The following is a 21,422-nucleotide window of genomic DNA, read 5'->3' as shown; positions in this document are numbered from 1 at the left end:
ACCAGGCTTTAGGAGTTCTGGTCCAGGGCTCTTGGATCTACTTCAGACTTGTTCTGCATTTCCAGATCGGCACTCTGCTGGATCAAGTTGGCACAGGGCCAGGAGTTGAAAGATTTTGATGACTAAAGAGTATTTGGGAGGCAGAGGAGGAAGTTACCAGGCGGGTGGGCGCCACCTCTCCTGGGGAATCCGGCTCACACCAGGCACTGAGAGGGCACAGCCCCCACAGCAGCACAGTCACTGGGCCTCCTTGCCTGGGGACAACACAGAGTGTGCCGCGTCTGGCAACAACGCACAGATAGTTCTTAGAACTAACAGGACGGGTTTCTCATGGAATTGAGGTGGAGGAGTTGCAGGGGAAGAAAAAGCACAGTTTTTGCATATTTTCTGAACTCAAAATGTAGATCTACCTTTTGCAACACTGAGGTTAATTAGAATTGCAAAGAGAGGTCCTGGAACTACATTTGGACCTTTATGTTTGCCTAAAAAGTCACAGTTCAAACAGGCAGAGGTGTTATCTCCCAAGTCATTTGAATTTTTCTTGTTCCCCTTCATGGGCACATTAGACAGTTAGAGACAGAAAGGCCTCACAGGGCAACCTCAGTAGCACATGGGAGCCCTGCTCTCAGCCTCAGAGGTGAGCGGGGCTCATCCTGAGTCTCCGAGGGGGAGACAAGGGCTCCTTTGGTGCCTTCAAATGGACAGCATGAAAGGAGACTTCTCTGTGGAAAGTCAGTTTGCCCTCATGTTGCCCCGGCTGCTCACAGGGGGCGGGAGAGGGAGAGAGGCCATGACACGGGGGCCGTGCTCTCGACACCACCACACACACACCCCAATCAACTGCCTGCCCGGAATGAAAAGCCTCCAGCCCAAAGCAGAGGCAGGTCTGCACTGGTCTCTCCCCCACAGGAAGCCTCATCAGTTCATGGGACTGTTACTGATGCCATCGTGTTCTGTCGTTATCTGAGATGGCCTGCCGAAAGGCTGCGGTTAAAACTCAGATGTGTGAACCTCTATAATCTCCCTTCTGCCAAAAATAGTTACAAATATCATCGTCTGCCCAAGTCTGCTCTGAGTTTGCTGTGCTTCTGTAGAAAAGCCCAGGACCCACTGGACAGACCAAGGCCAGGACCTGGAACATCTCAGGAAGGCTGAAGAGACTCTGTTCCCACAGGGGGAGACACTGCACCTTCCCCCACTCACCTCACGGTGAACTCGAACCTCTTCTTGGCCCCATCTGCACAGGCAGCTGAGGGGACACTGGCTCCCGACCGTTGACACTGGTCAGCGAGACTGATGGCAGGAGGAGGGCAGGGGCAGGGGGCAGAGCCTACGGAGCCCAGCAAGCTACAACTCTATTGTGTGAGATTTACTATGAAAATGTTTGGATCAGAAAGCTGCCAAGGGTGCTCCATGTAGGAAACACACTGGCAGTATGCAAAGTTGGGGCTCTCTGGGTGTGTGTGTGTGTGTTGTGGGGGGCATGTGCCCAGAAAGCTCATCACCATCCTCTGTCCACACCCAAGTGGAGGAAAATATCAGAATATCCCAAAGTGACCCAATTCCCAAATTTCCAAAGTGTACGAGCGTTCAGTGACTGTCATTAAGTTAGAGAGCTGCCCCTGGTAATGCCTCTCCTGCAAATCCCAAAGACAGGCGATAACTGACAGGACGGGGTCTGAGGCAGCCCTGACTCAGAACTTGAAGGAGAAAGTTCTACCCAGTGTTGCTTTTCCAGCTCTGGGTAACTGGCTTGGTTTGAGGGATAGTAGGGGTAATGGAAATGCGAACCCCAAACCAGAAAATCCTCCTACTCTCTCTCTCCTTTTATGTAAGTGCACAATGCCTACAAAAATTGCTTCCAAACAAAGTATGACAAGGAACATGTTTCTTCAAAAGAAAAAGGCAATACAGAGGTAAAATAACGAGAAGGTGAAATCCCTCTACGCCCCGCAAATCCTCTTTTTTTTTTTTTTTTTTTTTTTTTAGCCTACGGGTAACTCCTGTTGCACTGCAGTCAGCTGAGCTGCACTTAGTAAAACCCAGGGTGAACATATATCTAACTTCCCCCTTCTAGGCTGCCTTCCCTCCAACCCCTCTCTGGCCACAGTAGTTAAAACGCTGATTGCAGGCACTTCAGTGAGGGTTTCTGATCAGCCTCCAGCCTCCCGACCCGGCTCTACAGACTAATCATCCCCATAAAGGGAAGGAAAGACCAGGAGAAGGAAAACCCCAAATTCAGGCAGAAATGTGCACTCCCCCTCTACATTCCAGGAAAGATACAAATATAGATGAGACAGAAGTGTACACACAATTGTGTAAGCCTGCCTCTCAAACATCTAGAAACACAATCTCCCCCGAGGGAGGGGCTTCCCTACCGTTCTGGACCACGCTGATGAGGGTGACGATGGCCAGCAGGACAATGTTGCCCATGGCTTCCTGATCCATGTTTGATTCAGGCTCCCAGCAAGGACCGCTCAGCTCCGTGGCAGCCCAGGTCCGCACTGTGCAGGAAAGGGAAGTGAGGGCTCAACTCTGCCTGTCATCATTAGCATTTCCAAAGGGCCCAGCAGATGACAGGCCTTCTTCTTCCTCTTTAACTATAGCCACCAGGGTGCCCTGGCTCTGAGCGTCCTGCCAGAAGAAGCCAGGCTCTGGAGAGGAGCCGGAAGGGAAGAAAAAGAGAAACTTGTTTTTTATTTATAGGGCACCAAAAAGATCTGTGTCCAGAGACCTGTCTGTCTTTCTTTCCTTGAATTCCTAGGACAAATATAAATACTTAACACATGGCAGGGTCCAGAGTACCAGCCAAATAATAAGGTCTGGATGAATGAGCAAACGAATGAATGATGATGAGACGGAGGGCTGCAGTCTTGTTTCTACAGGAAACAAGCAACAAGAGGCTTAAAACGAAACCAAGGAACTTAGATAAGGAGCAAAAGAGGTCACAGGTGACTCCTAAGGAAAAGCTTCCACCCAGGAAGGATGGCAAAACACCACACCTGGCTTCTCTGAGGTAATTACTGAGACACTTCCCTGGAATCTTCCCAACATAATAATAGATGTGGAGAGAAGGCGTGAGCGTGGCCATGCTGGCTGAGGCAGGTGGTGGCATTTACAGGAGAGTTTTCTCCGTGTAAATGGCAATCCCTCGGAAGTTACACAGAAAACGCAAGGTTCCTGCAGACTTGCAGATTCAACGACCATTTGCTGGGGTGAAGAAGAGCTTTTATCTAAATCTCACTTTGAAAGAGAACGTTGGCCACTGTACTCAGGGCAGTGGGAGGTGCCTCTCAGCATGGGAGAGACCAGCCTGGGGAAGAGATGGCACTCCTGGCAGCTGCAACCAGCCAGAGTGAAAGAGGTCCATGCAGGTCCATGGAGGCGGCTTGCGGAGCTTGGATACACAGAGGCCACTTGCAAGGGCGGCTCTGGCTGGTCACCATGCTCTGGAGAACTGAGCGCCCAGGGCACTTTGCAAAGTGTGGAGCCAGGACAAGATTGGTTGAGAGCTCAGCAGTAGAAAGACGTATGTATTCACCGCGATGAGATCTCATTTGTCAGTTCAGGGACCACTGGGTCCCAGGAGACAAGGGGTCTGGTCCCCATAAAGAGTTACTCCTCCTCATGTTCCTCAAGTCTTAGCGACAGTGCATCAGAAGTGAAGGCCAGTCCCCTTGAAAAGTACTCTCGTTACAAACAGTAGAAACTAAGCTCAAACGAGCTTGGGCAAAAAGGGCAATTTACTGCTTCAAAGAATCCCAGGAAGTGAACAACCCGAACACTGAAGAGATGAGGTTGGGTCTCTCAGATGGACTTTTTTGTCTTAGCCCCTCTCTTTCTCTCTCGACTTTCTCACAGCTCCCCAGCCTTGTTCGCTCTGCAGACCAGTTTTCTCCACACCATGGGGAAAGGTCCACCTCCAGCTCGTACAGCTCTGTCACCTATAAAGCACTGACGTTTCTCAGCGAATTACCAGGAGAGTCTCACTGGCCCAGGCTGGTCAGGGATCCATTCTGAGCACAACTCGATGGCAGGGAACCTGCTGGTTCCAACAGCTGTCATGTGGCCGAGGGAGACTGTCCCCTAAAAGACTGGGGTGGGGTGGGGAGTGCCGGGTGTGTCCACAGCCCTGCTGTGACTGTCCATCACTGACACTGACAGATTACAAGTGCCCAGATTTAAAGAAGTTTCTCTAGCCAACAGGCTGATGTCTCTAAGGCTCATCTGAACCCCCTCCCTGCTTGCATGTTTATGTTTGTGGTATGAGTGTGTGCCAGGATCTGCAGGCACACAGCAAACAGCATCAAGAGAATCCTACACAGCCCAGGATGCCTCTGGAAATCCTGACGGCCCCTAGGAACAGGAAACCAGTAAGGAGCAGTATCTCCTACTTGCCCAAGCTCAGGAGCCCCGTCCCAGGGCAGGGCGCATGTGCTGTGGAGCAAGTCCACTTCACTCGGGGAAGAGAGCCTTTTAATAGTCAGCTGAGATGGCCATTAAATTACACTGCGTACATTAAGATTCTGGCTGCGGCTGCAGACGAACACTTATCAGAGGTGAAGCCTCTGGAAATGCCATTCATCTCAATAGAGAGCTGCTGAGACAGAACAAAAAGAGAGGGACGCCAAGGGCGCTGGGGAGGGGCGCGCAGCAGCCGTGCTGGATTATGATTCCTGACCCGCTAGTCTCCAGGCCTGCAGCTGGTCCCCAGGCCTGCAGCTGGTCGTGGACTGGCCCAAAGCAGGCCAGACTGAGCCCAGGACTGAAGGCATTGAGCGGCTGTGTCCTGGGGACCTAGCTTGTGCATTTGCTCCTCAGCATACTGGGGGCAAGTTATCCCTCTTATTGCCCAGAAGATGAGACTGAGGTTCAGAGGGGTTAAACCACATGTCCAAGGACACACAGAAAGTAAGGAGCAGACCTAGGGTCCAAACCCAGGCCTGTCTAGCTCCAGGGTCTGGGTTTTTAACCAGCCTGAATGCTGCTTCTGGAATCATTTTCAGAGCTTGGGGCTTCCGGTCCTTCTGCACTCCTAGTTGGCATTTCCTTCAGGCTACAAAGTGACCATGGGCACTCAGCCACTAAAGAGATTTTTATTCATAAAAAGAAAGGAAAACATATACATTTTGCAGGAAATGACATATTCCCCAGACACCTGACCGTTAGTAAAGGTAATTTAACAAGAACTAGCCCACAGCTTCCAGGCGGTAAGCCCACCCCCTCTCCTCTCTGGCTCCTGCTCCCAGTGCCCTCAGCGCTTATGCAGACGCTGCACTTATCCGTGTGTGACAGGTTACTTAGACAAATGTGCTGGGAGTAAGGAAGAATAATTAGCACGTTCATTAATTAGAGTACTGTTAGTACTTTGACTGTGAAGGACAACCATTTGTCAACAGCGATCAGGACAGCTGGGGCCAAGGAGCGACTCAGGGGGACAGCAATTCAGGGGAGGCAGTGGCACTGACCAGCTGCTATTAAAATCCATGGGAGCTGCTCATCCACTTAGCGGCGATGCGCCTCCGTCACCATGGCAACACATTCAGGCATCCTTCATCTCACCTCCGTCGCGCGTTGCCGTTTCGTGAAGTCTCTTCTCTTCACTTTCTGGCCAAGGTTGCCCTCAGCATTCAGTGGGACGAGGATTTCTTTGACATAAATGCTGGAAGTGAGGGAGGGCACAGAATTCTGCTGGGCTGGAGGCCAGCTCCAGACGGGGCATAGAGATGTATCTCAGGTGGGCAGGCACACACTGGAGGTGGTGACAAAGCAGTCCCTTTTTATTTCAGTTACTCTAAAGAATATTCAGACCAACAGTGATCTGAACGATAAGTGACAGGAACAAAGATCAGGCCATAGTCTGTTCCAGATGTCAAACCTCAAGAGTTGCCAAGAGAGGAGTTTCTGTCGTGGCGCAGTGGTTAACGAATCCGACTAGGAACCATGAGGTTGCGGGTTCGGTCCCTGCCCTTGCTCAGTGGGTTAACGATCCGGCGTTGCCATGAGCTGGTGTAGGTTGTAGCTCTGATTGGACCCCTAGCCTGGGAACCTCCATATGCTGAGGGTGCAGCCCAAGAAATAGCAAAAAGACAAAAAAAAAAAAAGAGTTGCCAAGAGAAACAATCAGCCTGGTTAAAGTATCAGGTCTCCTTCCCCTGGCTACAGTCAGATGGCCTTTCTTTTCGTGAACAGCCCATAGTTCTGAATTGAAGTGAGCTAGACAGAAAGGAGCCCTCAGGTCTTAGACACATGAGGAAACCAAGGGATGGTGAATCTGCTGCAACCCCACTGCTACAAATGAAAGTCCACACAGGCTCAGGGTCTGAGCCAGATGCTTCACAAACCAAAATGACATGTACAGATGTTCTGCTCTCTAGAACTTCAAGTTATAGGCTGATCATATCAGTGCAAGGAAACCAACAGAAGCAGAAGTCCACAGACTTTCACAGACTGCAAGAAACTGAGAAAGTATATGTGAAAAGCCTTTTCCTCTCCTGTCACAAACATACACTACAGTGCCTTGTTAGGAGTTTGTAGGAAAATTAAGCAAGTAACCCATAGGTGCAGAAAACACCATGTTGTTTTCTGTGCACAGAAACAGGCTAGACACAGGCTCCTTCACCCAAATATCAGCTTCATCTATCCTAAGGAAAAGGATCAAAAATGGCCATGACCTGACTTGGAAAACTCAGTTATAATAAGATTAAAAATTATAATGCTGATGTATGCTCAGCTGACTTTTAACGAAGTAATTCAATGAGGAATGGAAAGGTACCAGAACAACTGGATATTCATATTGGGGAAAAAAATGAACCTTGACCCTACCCCCCAAATCACACAAGTATAAGTAGAAATGACTCTTAAACCAAAACATAAAAACTAGAACTATAGGAGTTCCTGTTGTGGCATATCTTTGCAGGGCCAGGATGCAGGTTTGATCCCTGGCCCTGCAGTGGGTTAAAGGATCTGATGTTGTCTCAGTGTAGGTCTCAACTGCAGCTTGGGTCTGACTCCTGGCTCGGGAACTCCATATGCTGTGGGGTGCCCAAAAAAAGAAAAACAAAAAACAAATAAGCAAAAAAACAAACAAACAAAAACTAGAGCTATAAACCTCCTAGAAGAAAACACAGGAGAAAGTCTCTGTGACTATGAAGAAGGCAAAGAATTTTTTAGATAAGATACAAAAAAAAACTATGTAAAGGGAAAAAAATCAATAAATTACACTGCATCAAAATTGAAAACTTCTGTACTTCAAAAGATACCATCAAGAAAATAAAAAGGTTGGACTTTCTGTTGTGGCTCAATGGTTAACGAATCTGACTAGGAACCATGAGGTTGCAGGTTCGATCCCTGGCCTCGCTCAGTGGGTTAAAGATCCAGCGTTGCTGTGAGCTGTGGTGTAGATTGCAGACGCGACTGGGATCCCGTGTTGCTGTGGCTCCGGCATAGGCCAGTGGCTAATCTCTGATTAGACCCCTAGCCTGGGAACCTCCATATGCTGCAGAAGCAGCCCTAGAAAAGGCAGAAGACAAAAAAAGAAAAAAGAAAAAAAGAAAAGAAAAAGGCAAGCCACAGACAGGAAGAAAATATTTGTAATACTTAAATCTGATGAAGGACTTAGATCCAGAATATACAAGGAACTCATTTTCAGTCACTGATAAGAACATAAACAACTCATCTCAAAAATGGATGAAAGACGTGAGCAGCTATTTCACAAAAGAAGATAGACAAATGGCTAATAAGTGCATGAAAAGATGCTCAACAACAGTAGTCATCAGAGAAATGCAAATTAAAACCACAATGAGATCCCACTATAAAGCTCTTAGAATGGTTAGCAAGGATGGGGAGCAAACAGAATTCTAATCTGTGGCCAATGAGTGTACAAAATGAAAATGTAAAAATGGAAAGATAAAAATTTTTAAAGTTGCAAAAAGTTTGGCAGTTTCTTAAAAAGCTAAATACAGAGTTCCTGTCATGGAGTGGCGGAAACAAATCCTACTAGGAACCATGAGATTGTGGGTCTGATCCCTGGCGTCGCTCAGTGGGTTAAGGATCTGGCGTTGCCATGAGCTGCAGTGTAGGTCAAAGAGGTGGCTCGGATCCTGCATTGCTGTGGCTGTGGTGTAGGCCAGCAGCTACAGTTCCAATTAGACCCCTAGCCTGGGAACCTCCATATGCCTCTGGTGAGGCCCTAAAAAAATTAAAAAAAAAAAAAAAAAAAAGCTAGATACACACTTGTTCTTACCTAGAAATCCTTAGGTATGTTTCCAAAAGAAGTTAAAAACATATATCCTTTATCAGTCAGGGTTCAATCAGAGAAGCAGAACCACTAGAAGACAATATCTATCTGGATAGGGTTTGACCTAACACTGTTGATGCCATCAAACAGTCTATGTGCATGTATGTATTTGTTTCTAGAATTGCTGTAGCAAAATACCACAACTTGGTGCCTTAAAACAACAGAATTTTATTGTCTCACAGTTTTAGAGAGTGTAAGTCCCAAATCAAGATGTTGGCAAGGCCATGCTGCCTCTGAAACCTTGTTGCTCATGCCAATTACCTGTGCCTTCAGGCCCCACTGGAGCCCAGTCTCTTACATCTATTCTCCTTCCATTTGATGATGGAATGTGGCTTCATGAACCCAACTTTCCGGCTTGGGTCAGATGATGCTCAGTTCACAAGATACTATGATGGCCCATGATGGAGTCAGTATTTATTACCAATAGTAAGTCAGGTGTTTGTTAAAGGGAGAATAGTTATCTTCTGAGCATAACACAGCTTTGTTCCAACATCCTAAGGAGCTTTGCTGGGATTCACCTTAGAGGCTGGCCAAAAGCTCCAAACAGCATCTCCCTACCAGTCTTGACAAGCCACCTACCACTGGTCCTTAAGGCACCATTGTATCAGCAGAATCTTAAAGCTAAAGTGACAGACAAGCTTTCAGAGCAGCCTGAATTTGCATGCAGGGCCTTCTCTTACTCTGGGTCTCATTCAAAAGCAACAGTTTTCTAGGTTATTCAGTAAATGGGTTGGACTAAATATGCCCTAATGAGATCCTGCAAGATCCAAATAGGTCTACCCAGCATCATGACTCTTTTAATGGGAGGAGGGGCCAGATATAAGAACTTGCATCCTTGGAAAGGATGATTTTCCATGGACTAATCCATCAGGCTCAGACTGCTGGACTCCTGAGAAATTTCACAGCAGCGGCAGGCCCAGAATTTGTGTGGAATATAAATCAACTGCATGTGCACACAAAGACCTATCTTATAATATTTGTAGCAGCTTTATTCAAAAGAGCCAAAAAAAATGGAGTTCCCGTTGTGGCGCAGTGGTTAACAAATCCGACTAGGAGCCATGAGGTTGCGGGTTCCATCCCTGGCCTTGCTCAGTGGGTTAAGGATCAAATGTTGACATGAGCTGTGGTGTAAGTTGCAGACACGGCTCGGATCCCACGTTGCTGTGGCTCTGGCATAGGCAGATGGCTAGAGCTCCGACTAGACCCCTAGCCTGGGGAACCTCCATATGCCGCAGGAGCGGCCCTAGACAAGGTAAAAAGACAAAAAAAAAAGATAGAGCCAAAAAAAAAAAAAAAAAAAAAAGCTGGAAATGACCCAAATGTCCATCAGCAGGTGAATGGATTAAACAAATTTTGGTACATTCTTATGATGGAATGATTCCATAATAAAAAGGAACAAACTACTAATACACATAAAGAAATGAATCTCAAAGCCATCATGCTGAGCAAAAGAAGACAAAGAGTGTGGGATTCCACCATAGGAAACTCCAGAAGAGATCAACAGGAGCTACAGTGACAGAAGGCACATCAGTGCTGCCTGGATCTGAGGCTGGCCTGGATATTGACCGGCAAGGAGTGTGAGGGATAGCTTTTGGGGCTGGTGTAAATGTTCTGTATCTTGATTTTAGTGATGGCTACAAGGATACACACATTTGTCAAAACTTGTCAAACCATACACTTAAAATGGGAAAATTTTATTCTCTATAAATATACCACAATAAATTTATACCAAAAGAACATTAAAAATATTTTTGATTTCTAATAGCTCAGTAGTATTTTAACTTAGAGGTTAAAGTAAATTACATTAAAATAGAAATCATTCTGTTGATGAAGTTTCAACAAAAGAATTTATATTAATTAAGCTATGAAATGTATGGATTAGAGGATCTCCTGGCTTTGTATTTCAAATAGTTTAGAAACACAGGGAGCAGAAAGCTCCATCACCCACTCTTCCTACACAAAGGCAATGCTGCCTGAAGGGCCAAGCCAGGTACACTAATATCTTATTATATATCCTTTGGCCCACTATTTATTTTGGCCTCTATATGAAGCAGTTAGGTGATAGGATCACCTGTCTGAGATTCTAAGATAAGGTAACCAGATGTCCTAGACTGCCCTAAACATTAAACAAAGATTTTACTTCTATAGATAATAACCAATGAAATAGTTGTAAATTGCTACTGATCTTGGATCATCTTCTATCTTCAGCCAGAAGCCACTTAGTATGAAATTGGATTACCTGCTCAGTCTCAGAAGAAGGAAGGTGAACAGAAATAAAAAGGCACCTTGAAATTAAAGGAAGACATGGGGCAGAAGTTGGTAGATTTTAGGGCTGTTAACTAGTAACTACAAGGTTTAGTGGGGGATGGGGAATAAGGAAGAGAAGACAAGAATGATTCTTGGATTTCTGACGTTCTGCATAAGTGTTGGTGCGATTCCTTGGGAAAGTCCTCTTGAGAACCTGTCGCCACCAGCACTCTTACAGTTCCCCGCCAGGAATCATTTGGGTGCACAGCTGAAGTCCCCAGTGCTTAGTGGACTTTGGCCATTCTTGAGGGAACTTTCATAAGCACCATAGTTCCCAAATCACCCACTTGGCAGTACTGCTGAGATGTAGCAAAATTACACTTGATGCAGATGTGTATGTACTAAAAATGGATGCCCTACACCCAGAGAAAACCGTAATCTCAAAAGATACATGCACCCCAATGTTCACTGCAGCTCTATTTACAATAGCCAAGACATGGAAGCAACTTAAATGTCCACTGACAGAGGACTGGATAAAGAAGATGTGGTACATAAGTATGATGGAATATGACTCAGCCACAAAAAAAGAACAAAATAATGCCATCTGCAGCAATATGGATGGACCTAGACATTATCATACTAAGTGAAGTAAGTCAGACAAAGACAAATATCATATGAGATCACTAATACGTGAAATCTAACTCAAAAAATTATACTAAAGTACTTACAAAAAAAAACAGACTCAAAAATTTTGAAACCAAATTCATGGTCACCAAATGATAAATTTTGGGGGGGTAAATTAGGGGGTTGGGATTGACATAATTACACCGCTACATATAAAACAGGTAGCAAGGACCTACTGTATAGCATAGGGTAATCTACTCAATACTGTGTAATAACCTATGGGGGAAAAGAATCTGAAAACGAACGGATATATGTATATGTATAACTGAATCACTTTGCTGTACACCTAAAACTAACACAACTTTCTAAGTCAACTATATTCCAATAAAATTTATTGGGAAAAAAAAAAAAGAATGCCCATCTCCCATGGTCCCCTGAGAGGAGAAAGAGCAGAGGGAGAACTAGCAGAAGGAAGGCGTGTGCCATAGCCTCAACCAAGGGGCCGTGAATTTTGTGTGGTGACTGGACAGCTGGATTACAAGCTTTGTTCACCCGTAGATGCAAGGCCACAGGGGGTTCCTAGCTCTGAATTAGAGGTGCAGCACCCACACTGAAGTATAACCCCTATAACCAGAGAGCCTGTCCACCGACAAAGAGGGGAGGGAGATTAGAATGGAGGACACCCTCAGGGTGCAGACACCCACTCTCTTAGGGAGGAGCAGGCCGAAGAGAGAACTCCTCTGCTGTTCTGTCTTTACTGACAGAAATTACGCAAGAAGCAAGGAACTAGAACTCGGATTAAAGGACGGGGCACTCAAAGATTCCAAAGTTAAAGTTTCTTCCTCTGGCAAAATTAGCCCGACCACAGTAACAGAGGATATAGAACATTAACATGGTTTGTTCCTGTTTTCCTTTTGAATAAACTGCTGAAAACACTGCTGTTTGTGGTGTTAAATGGATTTCATAACTAATATAGGATGTGGCTAAATCCATATTACTGGGATAATTTTAATTGAATTTCCTGACTCCTGCATGCTTAATTGTCAACTTTTAACACTGCATTAAACATCAGCTTCCAATGTTATTAATACAAAATGCTCTTATTCCCTTATGACTGTGATTATATTTTGCTTATCATTCCTGAATGTTGGATTAAGTCTATTTAAAAGATATCCCAAGAGACCCTTATATATTTACTGCATTAGAAGAAAAACAGATGTTTTCACATATCCTGAGAGATATTACAATTTACATTGTATATGAAGGGTGTTGAGAACCACTCAGAAATCTTAGGTGGCCAGAGGGTTTCAGTAACACACAGCTTCTGACTTTCTCTGTCGCGTTATAAAGCTAGAAAAAAATCCATATCATTAAAATGTTAGAAAAAAAGCCAATTTTCCAAATGCAAAGACATATCTTTTAAGTACCCTCGAAAAGAAGAGACACAAAGCATTTTGTGTCATTGAGACACACCCTAACTCCCTGTTGTTCTCAGGCTGTTTTTTTAATTTTATTGAAGTATAGTTGATTTACAGCGTTGTGTTAAATTCTGCTGTACAGCAAAATGATTCAGATATACACATACACACATCCATTCTTTTTCAGATTCTTTTCCCATATACTGAGAAGTCCCTGCGCCATCCAGCAAGTCCCCGTTGACCATCCATTCCATACACAATAGTGTGCACACGTCAGGCTGTGTCTGAATCATGTTCACAAGTTAGAACCAACACAAGCTTATCAGCAGAACATCCCAGGGCAGCTGGCAGCCTGCAGGGCTCCTTCCACAGCCCCCGCCCCCGCCCCCACCAGCGCCTCTCTCAGCAAGAGCCAGGGGATGCAGGGCAGGCAGGAAAGAATGAATGAGGCCTTGGGAGATGGACCACTCACGCTGAGCCAATACCCCTGGTTTCCACACGTGGTGAGGCCCACACTTAGTCCTCCAGTCTCGCTCTCCTTGCCCCTCCCTCTTCGCCCTTGAACCTGGAGAGACTTCTCACAAGGAGGGAATTCGGCTCCTCCCTGAACTCAAATGCCTTCCTCATTTCCAGCAGAAAAGATTGCTTGGTTTCTCCCTCCAGAGGAACAGAGAGATGTTGTAAGCTCTCTGAGAATCTCTGAACACTCAGCTCAGGTCTCTCCTTCTAAGGTTAGTCCATCCCTTACCCTAATGCTTACTCAGCATCCATTTATAAAGAGCCCGGGCTGGGAGTTACCTCTCATGGGAATCACAGTTATTTAGCACAAGGCAGGTAAGAATCCCTCAGACTCCCCGAGCGCCAGGAGTGTGACTCCATGATCCAGACTGATGGAACAAAAGAAGGAGCTTGGTTCCGAAGTAGGTTGGATTGGAGGGAGATCTGGGGACCATTCTGGCTGCCCAGCACTGCTTCTGGGCATGTCAATTCTTAAAACCACTGGCTGGTGGGGGGGCGGACTGGTAGGGGACGTGTGGATGCTGGCACTTCGGAGACAGCCAATGGTTTACACTTTTTATACGTTTCCAACGCTCCCCACAAAGCCTAAAGAGTTTCCAGATTCAGGAGTTTTCAGATTCTCCATTGTGCACCCTGAGAGCTGTGGTTAAGTGCCAGCATTTTAAAAATATTTCTTTTTAACTTTTAATGCAGTATAGCTAATTTACAAGGCTGTGATAATTTCTGCTGTACAACAAAGTGACCCAGTCAAACATTCTTGTCTCTGTTGATTTCCCGAAGCTGTACGATGGCCAGCTCGCTCTGAAGTGAGTTTTACCTAGTTCTGGCAGGATCGTCCACATCTGTCAGAACTCCCCGTTTTCACAGGGCTGGGGGGGAAGGCAAGGGAGGGGAAGCGGTGGGACGTCCAGGAACTGCAGAGCTGTCCCGCAGCCCCACTTCTACCAGAGCTGTGACACCATCACCTCCTCTTTCCCTCATAATGGGAAGTGACTTCTGTCCCTTTCCTGGGTGTCTCTTGCCTCACTGGCCTCCCCCAGACCAAACACATCCCAGACAAGGATGGGGGTAGGGACGCTTTTCTAACTGGGGCTCAGGGGCAGTGCTGTGCGGGTGGCCAGAAGCTGCAATGTGGCCTCACTTACTCACTTCCGTGTACCCTGCAGGGAGGAAGCCTCAGAGATTCAGGTCTGTAGAAGGACAGTGTCCCCTGGGGACACTTCCTCTTTCCCAACCTCTGTGTCACTCCATGGGTCTCTACCACCCCCCTGCAGCTTGGTGTCTCAGGCCTTTCCCCTCTGTAGGAAGCGAACCCTACCTCCACCACTAGCACCCACATCCTCCATTCCCCTTCCCTAGAATGAACGTGTCGCTTTTTGTGTCTTCGGAAATCTAGCCCCGCAGGCTTTGATCAAGCGCACACGGAGCCTCTCCTCTGCCCAGCTACTGTGATGCAGGATTGGTGAAGATGAAAAGCAAAATGAAGACTGAGGGGTCAGGTCCCCGTCAGCCTTAGGCACATCCAGGACGAGGAGCCCAAATCCTCAGGATGCTCCCTGCCTTCACTCTGTGTCTTTGTGGCTCTGCTTCCTCCTCTCCAATGAAGCTGGGCTCTAGCGCAGGAGCAATGAGGTGGGGAGTCTTTTATTCCAGTTCAGACTCTCCAGCAGCGAGGGCTGCCACAGACGGCCTCCGTCCTATCTAGGAAGTAACCCAGTCCAGTCTGACATAAAGAAAACACATCCTTCCAGTTAACACAGCTTTGGTCCTTACAAAACAGCAATCCTGGCCTCTTGGTCCTAGTTCTCCTTACAAACTCGGTGACCTGTCTGAGCCCCCGTTACCAGTTAAATTGTATCCCCCCAAAAGCTAGGTCTGTGTCCTAACCCCTGGCAGCTCAGAATGTAATCTTATTCCAAAGAGGGTCATTAGGTTAAGACAAGGTCATACTGAAGTAGTGTAAGCCTTTATCCTCCATGACTGGTGCCCTTAGAGAGAGAGAAAAGAGACACAGAGACAGAAAAAGGGGGGAGACAGCCCTGCGATAATGGCGGTAGAGACTTGAGTGACGTGTCTACACCAGAAGCTCAGAGAAAAACATGAACAGACCCTCTGCCAGAGCCTTCAGAGAGAGCCCAGCTCTGCAGACACCTTGACTTCTGACTTAGAGACTTAGGAGCTGTGAGAGGATAAATTTCTACTGGGCAAAGCCTCCCAGTTTATGGTACTTTGTTATGGCAGCTCCAGTTAACTAAAAGAGCAGTCAGTGTGGGTGGGACCCGCTAAAACCGATTCTGCCAGATCCCTCATCTCCCATCACAGAGGCGGGGCTCAGCCTCAGTTCCCTCCCTCTGAGGGGAGAACTGTTTGGGTTGAGGCTTACTCTGCTCTTGCCTGGCTACTGCCCCTCAACTCAATCTATTCTAGGAACCAGGATGGGAAAACTAAAGACTAAGGAAATGGCTCAACGGCAGGGGATATGTGTGGATTTACAGATACTACAGACAAGAAACCGTGTAATATCCACACTGGAAACGTAAGCAACATCCACTAGCAGACCGAGTAAGACAGTCACCCTGCAAAAGCCCCTCACTCTGCCACTAAGTGAACACAGGACAGGTTCTGAACAGAAGTGTGTTGTGCTCACGGTCGTCTCTGGGACCCAAATATTCGCCTGGCTTTGAGTTTCTAAGACATTGATTGATTTACGGTGTTAATGAGGCAGGTATCATTCAAAGATTCAGATCTTCCTAATCCAATTAATGATCTGAATAAAGGATGGCTGTTTATATTGCAGACAAGGGTGGCTTTGTGGATGGGAGGTCATAGCGTTTAAAAAACTCCCCTCACGGAGTTCCCTTCCTGGCTCAGTGGTTAATGAACCCGACTAGGAACCATGAAGACACGGGTTCAACCCCTGGCCTCACTCAGTGGCATTGCTGAGCTGTGGTGTAGGTTGCAGACGCAGCTCGGATCCTGGTTGCTGTGGCTGTGGTGCAGGCCAGCAGCTGTAGCTCTGATTCGACCCCTAGCCTGCGAACTTCCATATGCCATGAGTGCGGCCCTAAAAAGACAAAAGACAAAAAACAAACCAAAAAACCCCTCCCCGCATGAGTCTTAGGTCCTCCTCTCTGTACTCCTTGCCAGGTTGAGAAGCCCTGATACACAATTAATTGAAGAAATAAAACAAAACAAAATATACGTTCTGGACATTTCTCTTCATCCTCACTCCTCAGTTGTATCCCGAGAAGACAAATGTGAGCAGCAAGGGTGATGAAGGCGGTCTCGCCCTCTTCACTCTGTAGCAGCCTCACCTTGTATGTGAGATCGACCCACCTCCAGCTCCAGGCTGGCTCTGATTTGCCCAGACTAATAGATATAATTCCTCCCCCTTGCCCCCATCACTCCTGGTTCCCAAACACAACCAGCACTGAGCTGGAAACACGCCTCTCCCCAGTCTCCGAGGCCCACAAGGGGGTGGTCATATGATGAGTTCTGGCCATTGAGATGCAAGCAGAATTACAGATGGGCCCTCCGGAAGGGTTTTTAGGATGGTTTGGGTTTTTTGTCATTTTCTGATTAAAAAAAAAAAAAAAAAGGACAGATTCAGCTGGGCTTTAGTCTGTTTATCCCTCCCCTACTTCCCACCAGGAGCTAGAATTTGTAAAGCCAAAGAAAAGGCTATCTTGCTACCTGGAAGATAAAACCCACTTGCTACAAATGGTAGAGCAGAAAGTGGGAGGGAGGCTGCTCTGAAGAGCAGACTCCCTTGAACAGCCTCATCAGCTCTGGTCCATCTATCTCTGGGAACAAAAGAATAACCCTGTCTGAATCAAGAGGGTAGAAACTGGCATAAGAGTGGACAAATAGATCAACAGAACAAAGAAGAGAGCCCAGAAATAGATCCACGCTGACCAGAGAATTAAAATCTGATTTACTGAACTTCATCAAAATTTAACATTTCCACTCATCAAAAGCCATTAATAACATGGAAAGGCAAACCACAAATGGAGATGAAATGTTCACAACACATTTATCTGACAAAAGGCTTGTATCAAGAATATACACAGTGCTATAAATTAAAAATGGAAGAAAATAAAGAAAAAGATAACTCAATTTTTTAAGAATGGGCAAATAAATGACTTTAATGCACACTAGAAATGGCCTGCAAGCACATGAAAAGATGCTCAACATCCTTACTCATCAGAGAAGCATAATTACAACCCCAGTGAGATTTCACATCCACCAGAATGGCTAAACATTTTTTTTACACTGGAAACACTGAATGTCAGTGAGTATATGGAGCAACTGGAACTCTGACACATTCGCTGGGAGTGTAAATTAGTGAGACCACTTTGAAAAACTGGTGGACAGTTTCTTATTAAATATACACGTATTTCTTACCCAACAATTTTACTTCTGGTTATTTACCTCAGAAAAATAAAAAGATATAAATAAAAGACTTGTACAAGAATATTTTTAACCACCTTATCTGTAATAAGCAAAAATTTGGAAAAAAAGTCCAAATATTTGTCAAGCAAGTGGATAAACAAAAACTAGTATATTTACTGAAGAGAATATTACTCAGCAATAAAAAGGAAAAAACTGATACATTCAACAACATGGGCGAATCTCGTGGACATTATTTTGAACAAAAGAAATCAGCATGAAAGAAAACATTCTGTATTACTCTATTCATATGAAGTTCTAGAAATAGGTAAAACTTAACTACAGTAAGAGAAATCCAAACAGCGGTTGCCTGGAGCAGGGGCGGGGTCAGGATTGACAAGAAAGGGACATGAGGTCGTTTAATTCTAGAGTGATATAAATGTTTTCTATTTTGATGGGGCAGTTTTAGGTAGCTACATAACACTTTTCAAAAGTCATTGAACTGTACATTTAAATTGTGTGGAATTTACATCATGTAAATGACACCTCCAAAAAATAAATGACCCTATTCTGCTTAAGCACTATAGTCAGGTTTCTGTTAACGCTGCCAAATGCAATCCCTCACGGATTCAGGAAGGAAGAACTAGAGCAAAAGAGAAAAATAATAAAGGTGAAATGAAGAAGGGACAGAAGGCAGCGTGGTAAACAGTGTGACCTTCCTTCATAAGTTCTTCAATCCTCACAAGCACAGAAAATTAACTGCATTGATTCCATAGTTTAATTGGATTTTCTTGTGCTTGTGGGTGGGAAGACTTGAGCTCTGTGTATGGGGTAGAAACAGACCACATGTGCTTATTCCCGACAGACATTCAAGAGACAAGGTAAACTTTCAGGCATTCCAGGCACCATGGGACAAGCTTTAGAAGCTCAGCCAGGAAACTGGGTGTGTAAACAAATGTATCTAAATCTTTGAAGCTCCAAGAGCCCAAACTAACATATGATTTGGACCTGCTAAGGGGAGCAGAGAAGGTTATACCTGGTGCCTTGACTCCATTTGAGGTGCTGTTCTGTTTCTGTCCTTGTCCTCATTTCCTGCAGTTACGCACCACCAGGGTGTGATTTTAGCTCAAGGCAGTTTTGAGCCGTCTAGGACCCTCTGGGGGAAGCCCACTTCCCTTGCCCATTTATTACCACCCAACACATACAGTCTTGTCCTCTGGCTCCAGGACAGATGTCCTCCCCTACTCCTCTTTGTACGCCCAGCCCAGCTGAGACTCCAGGAAGAGAATCCCGCAGTGGTGCATCTGCACCCTCACCACCCAGGGGAGACTTCTGTGGGGCTTTCAGAGCATTAGTAATAGGACCTCGTGTTCTGATCCCCAAACATCCACGCGGTTCTCATTGAACAACAGCACCAACACATCCTGTTGCTAATACCTCCTGCAGTTCCCAGGGCAGACGCCAGGAGAATGCTTTGTCAGTGATGACGGGGATGTGGTGACATTGGTGATTCTGATGAGTACATCCCCCACATCAGTGGTTCTTTCTTATTCCTTCAGCGGAGTCATGCATCTCCTAGGAAAACTTTGCTTTAGAAAATAGAAGATATTGTGCTCATCAGACTCCAGCTCGGCAGGAACAGTGATCATGATACTTCTATGACAGAAATCAACAGCTCTGATTAAGGAATAATTCTTATCTTGGGTTCCCTTCAGACAAAAGAAACCTCCACTCTCCAGCAGAAATGCCCAAAGGAGACTTCTGACTTCTTTCTCCTGCTCTCTCCTGCACTCTTCCTTTGGAAGAAGGCTTGACTCAGCAAATGGAAAGCAGGGAAGAAGAACTGGGCTTTTGGGGCTCAGTGCCCTGTGGGGACTGTCCTCTGAGTACATTTCACTTACTTTTTCTGCCACTTGACCAGCTGCAAATTAAATGCAAAAAGCCTCCAAATCCTAAAGTTCCAAGGAATCACGTTAGTTCGGGGTGGCAGATGACACTGCTCTGCTGAACCCTAATTCCATCAAACCCTGGAGTCAAACCCCTGCCTGTTGGGCAGTTTCCCAGGCTCCTTGTTTTGAGCTGCAGCCGCACCTTCATTCATGCTGGGCACCGAGAAGTCTCATGCTTTACTGGATACAAATTCTTTGTTTCATATGAAATCCATCTTTCATCTTCTCCATTGATTTGCCACCACTTTTAAAAATGCCACTTGGCATCAAAATTCTTATAAACACATTTTTGGATAGGGGTCCTAGGGAGGCAAAGTAGGACTTTTATCTGAAAGAATCATCAGCTAGCACAGAATACGCTTCTCTCCATCTGTTTAGATGATCATAAACATGAAAACACACGATTTTAAAACACGATCCCTTGCAGAGAACTCTCACGACTCTGGGACTACGGCCATATGTATTTTCCCACTCTCAGCCTTGGCCAGGGGCCTGAGACCCAGTTTACACACTCTTCACTCTTTCTCAGGTTTCCCTCAGTGCTTTCTGGTTTTGTCCCAGTTCAGACTCTATTTGGTGCAAGAAAGCACGTTATGAATCCCACAGGGTTTTTGCTCAGACCTGTTCTAGGATCTATAAAAGCCATGTTTATGTCCTGGTGGTTTCCTAGCATTATCTGGCCAATGACATTATAATAAATGATATTATTATAATAAAATGATATTATCTCCAGGCTTGATGTCACTGTCATTGGAGGCAATTACAGAAGATCCCTTCCACCTGGGACTTATGCACAGGCCTTTCTACTTTTTAGCCTCTGATCTGCACTGAAGTTGGCACCATCGAGGGGAGGGAGACAGAGGCTTTCTGATCAACTCGGGGTCTGACTTCCTCTGCCCCCACGCCCTGCACTGCAACAGAATCTCACTGGTCAGGCCCCTGCAGTCCCTTCCTCTGAGGGTCACTGGCTGTCTGCCGGGGAACAAGCACCAGGAAGAGGACGCTGCTCTTCAGGCTGGGAAAGGTCACATGCGGAAAATATTGACAGCAGACACTGTCTGGAGGGAGAAGTTCCAGGAGGGACTTCTCCACCAGCCGGGTCTGGGAATGACCCTGGTGAGCTCGCCCCCGGGAAGCTGGACGTCTACACTTCTTGACTCCTCCCCGCCAGCCCCCACACCAGTGCTCACTTCTGTTTCCTCTTGGGGTAGATGAGAGCTTGGCTACGGAGTCAGCTTCCTCTGCTCCTTCTCACCCCTCCCCACATCGCGTGTGCTGTGGACCATCCCCTGAGGTGTCTCTTTCCGTCCCCTCAACAGTGTCTCCGTTCAGATATTCTCATTAACTCTTGTCTGGACTAATGCAGCGGACTCTGAAATTATCTTCCTGCCTCCAGTCACTCCTTTGACAACCGATAGCACACACATCATCAGAATTATCATTTTTTTCCACCTGTGGCATATGGGAGTTCCCAGGCTAGGGGTGGAATCGGAGCTGCAGCTGCCGGCCTCCACCACAGCCATGGCGACGCCGGATCCAAGCTGTGTCTGCAACCTACGCCACAGCTTGCAACAATGCCAGATCCTTAACCCACTGGCAAGGCCAGGGATCAAACATGAATCCTCACAGAGACTGTCGCATCCTTAACCCGCTAAGCCACAATGGGAAATCCAGAATTATCATTCTTTGTGTTTGAAAAAACCAAACCAAAACATCGCCCCCATTGCTACAATACCGTGGGAACTTCCTGAAAATCAAGGCTTTTCCCAAATGGTTTCCCCAGCCTTCATTTCTGAATCTATTGCTGCATAATAAAGTACCCCCCAAATTAGTGGCTTAAAGCAACAAGAAAACATTTATTATCTTTCACTTTGTGGGTGAGAAATTCAGGTGTGTCCGAGCTGGGCAATTCTAGCTGTGGGTCTCCCATGGGGTTTCAGTCAAGATGTCACCAGGAGCTAAAGTCATCTGAAAGCT

The 21,422-nt window shown here is 46.2% G+C and overlaps 1 protein-coding gene and 1 long non-coding RNA gene across 13 annotated transcripts in view; both read right to left on the bottom strand.

The window, feature by feature from the left end:
- The window catches only part of ALOX5AP (arachidonate 5-lipoxygenase activating protein), a 103,420-nt gene that overhangs the window by 60,683 nt on the left and 21,315 nt on the right, over nt 1–21,422 (bottom strand). For 4 of the 12 annotated variants that reach the window (XR_014818877.1, XR_014818878.1, XM_084981140.1 and 1 more), the window contains exon 3: nt 2,379–2,504. The exons of 7 other annotated variants lie outside the window; for them this stretch is intronic. Coding sequence is in view for 3 of the 5 variants with exons in the window: in XM_084981140.1 (XP_084837266.1) it covers nt 2,379–2,504 (126 nt within the window). In the remaining 2 variants the exon portion in view is untranslated. 12 annotated transcript variants of the gene reach the window in all.
- On the bottom strand, nt 17,025–20,795 carry LOC146398506 (uncharacterized). Its single transcript, XR_014819119.1, has 2 exons — nt 20,636–20,795; nt 17,025–19,747 (listed from the first exon to the last, which is right to left on the bottom strand). It is a non-coding gene; the product is annotated as an uncharacterized LOC146398506 (long non-coding RNA).

The sequence above is a fragment of the Sus scrofa genome, chromosome 11 (assembly GCF_054392235.1).
Source record: "Sus scrofa isolate SSC_HxYL_T2T_F1_AM1 chromosome 11, Sscrofa_HxYL_maternal_Yorkshire_Landrace_v2.0, whole genome shotgun sequence".
NCBI lineage: Eukaryota > Metazoa > Chordata > Mammalia > Artiodactyla > Suidae > Sus > Sus scrofa.
The sequence above is the reverse complement of the archived record's forward strand: the minus strand, read 5'-3'. Positions and strand labels throughout refer to the sequence as shown.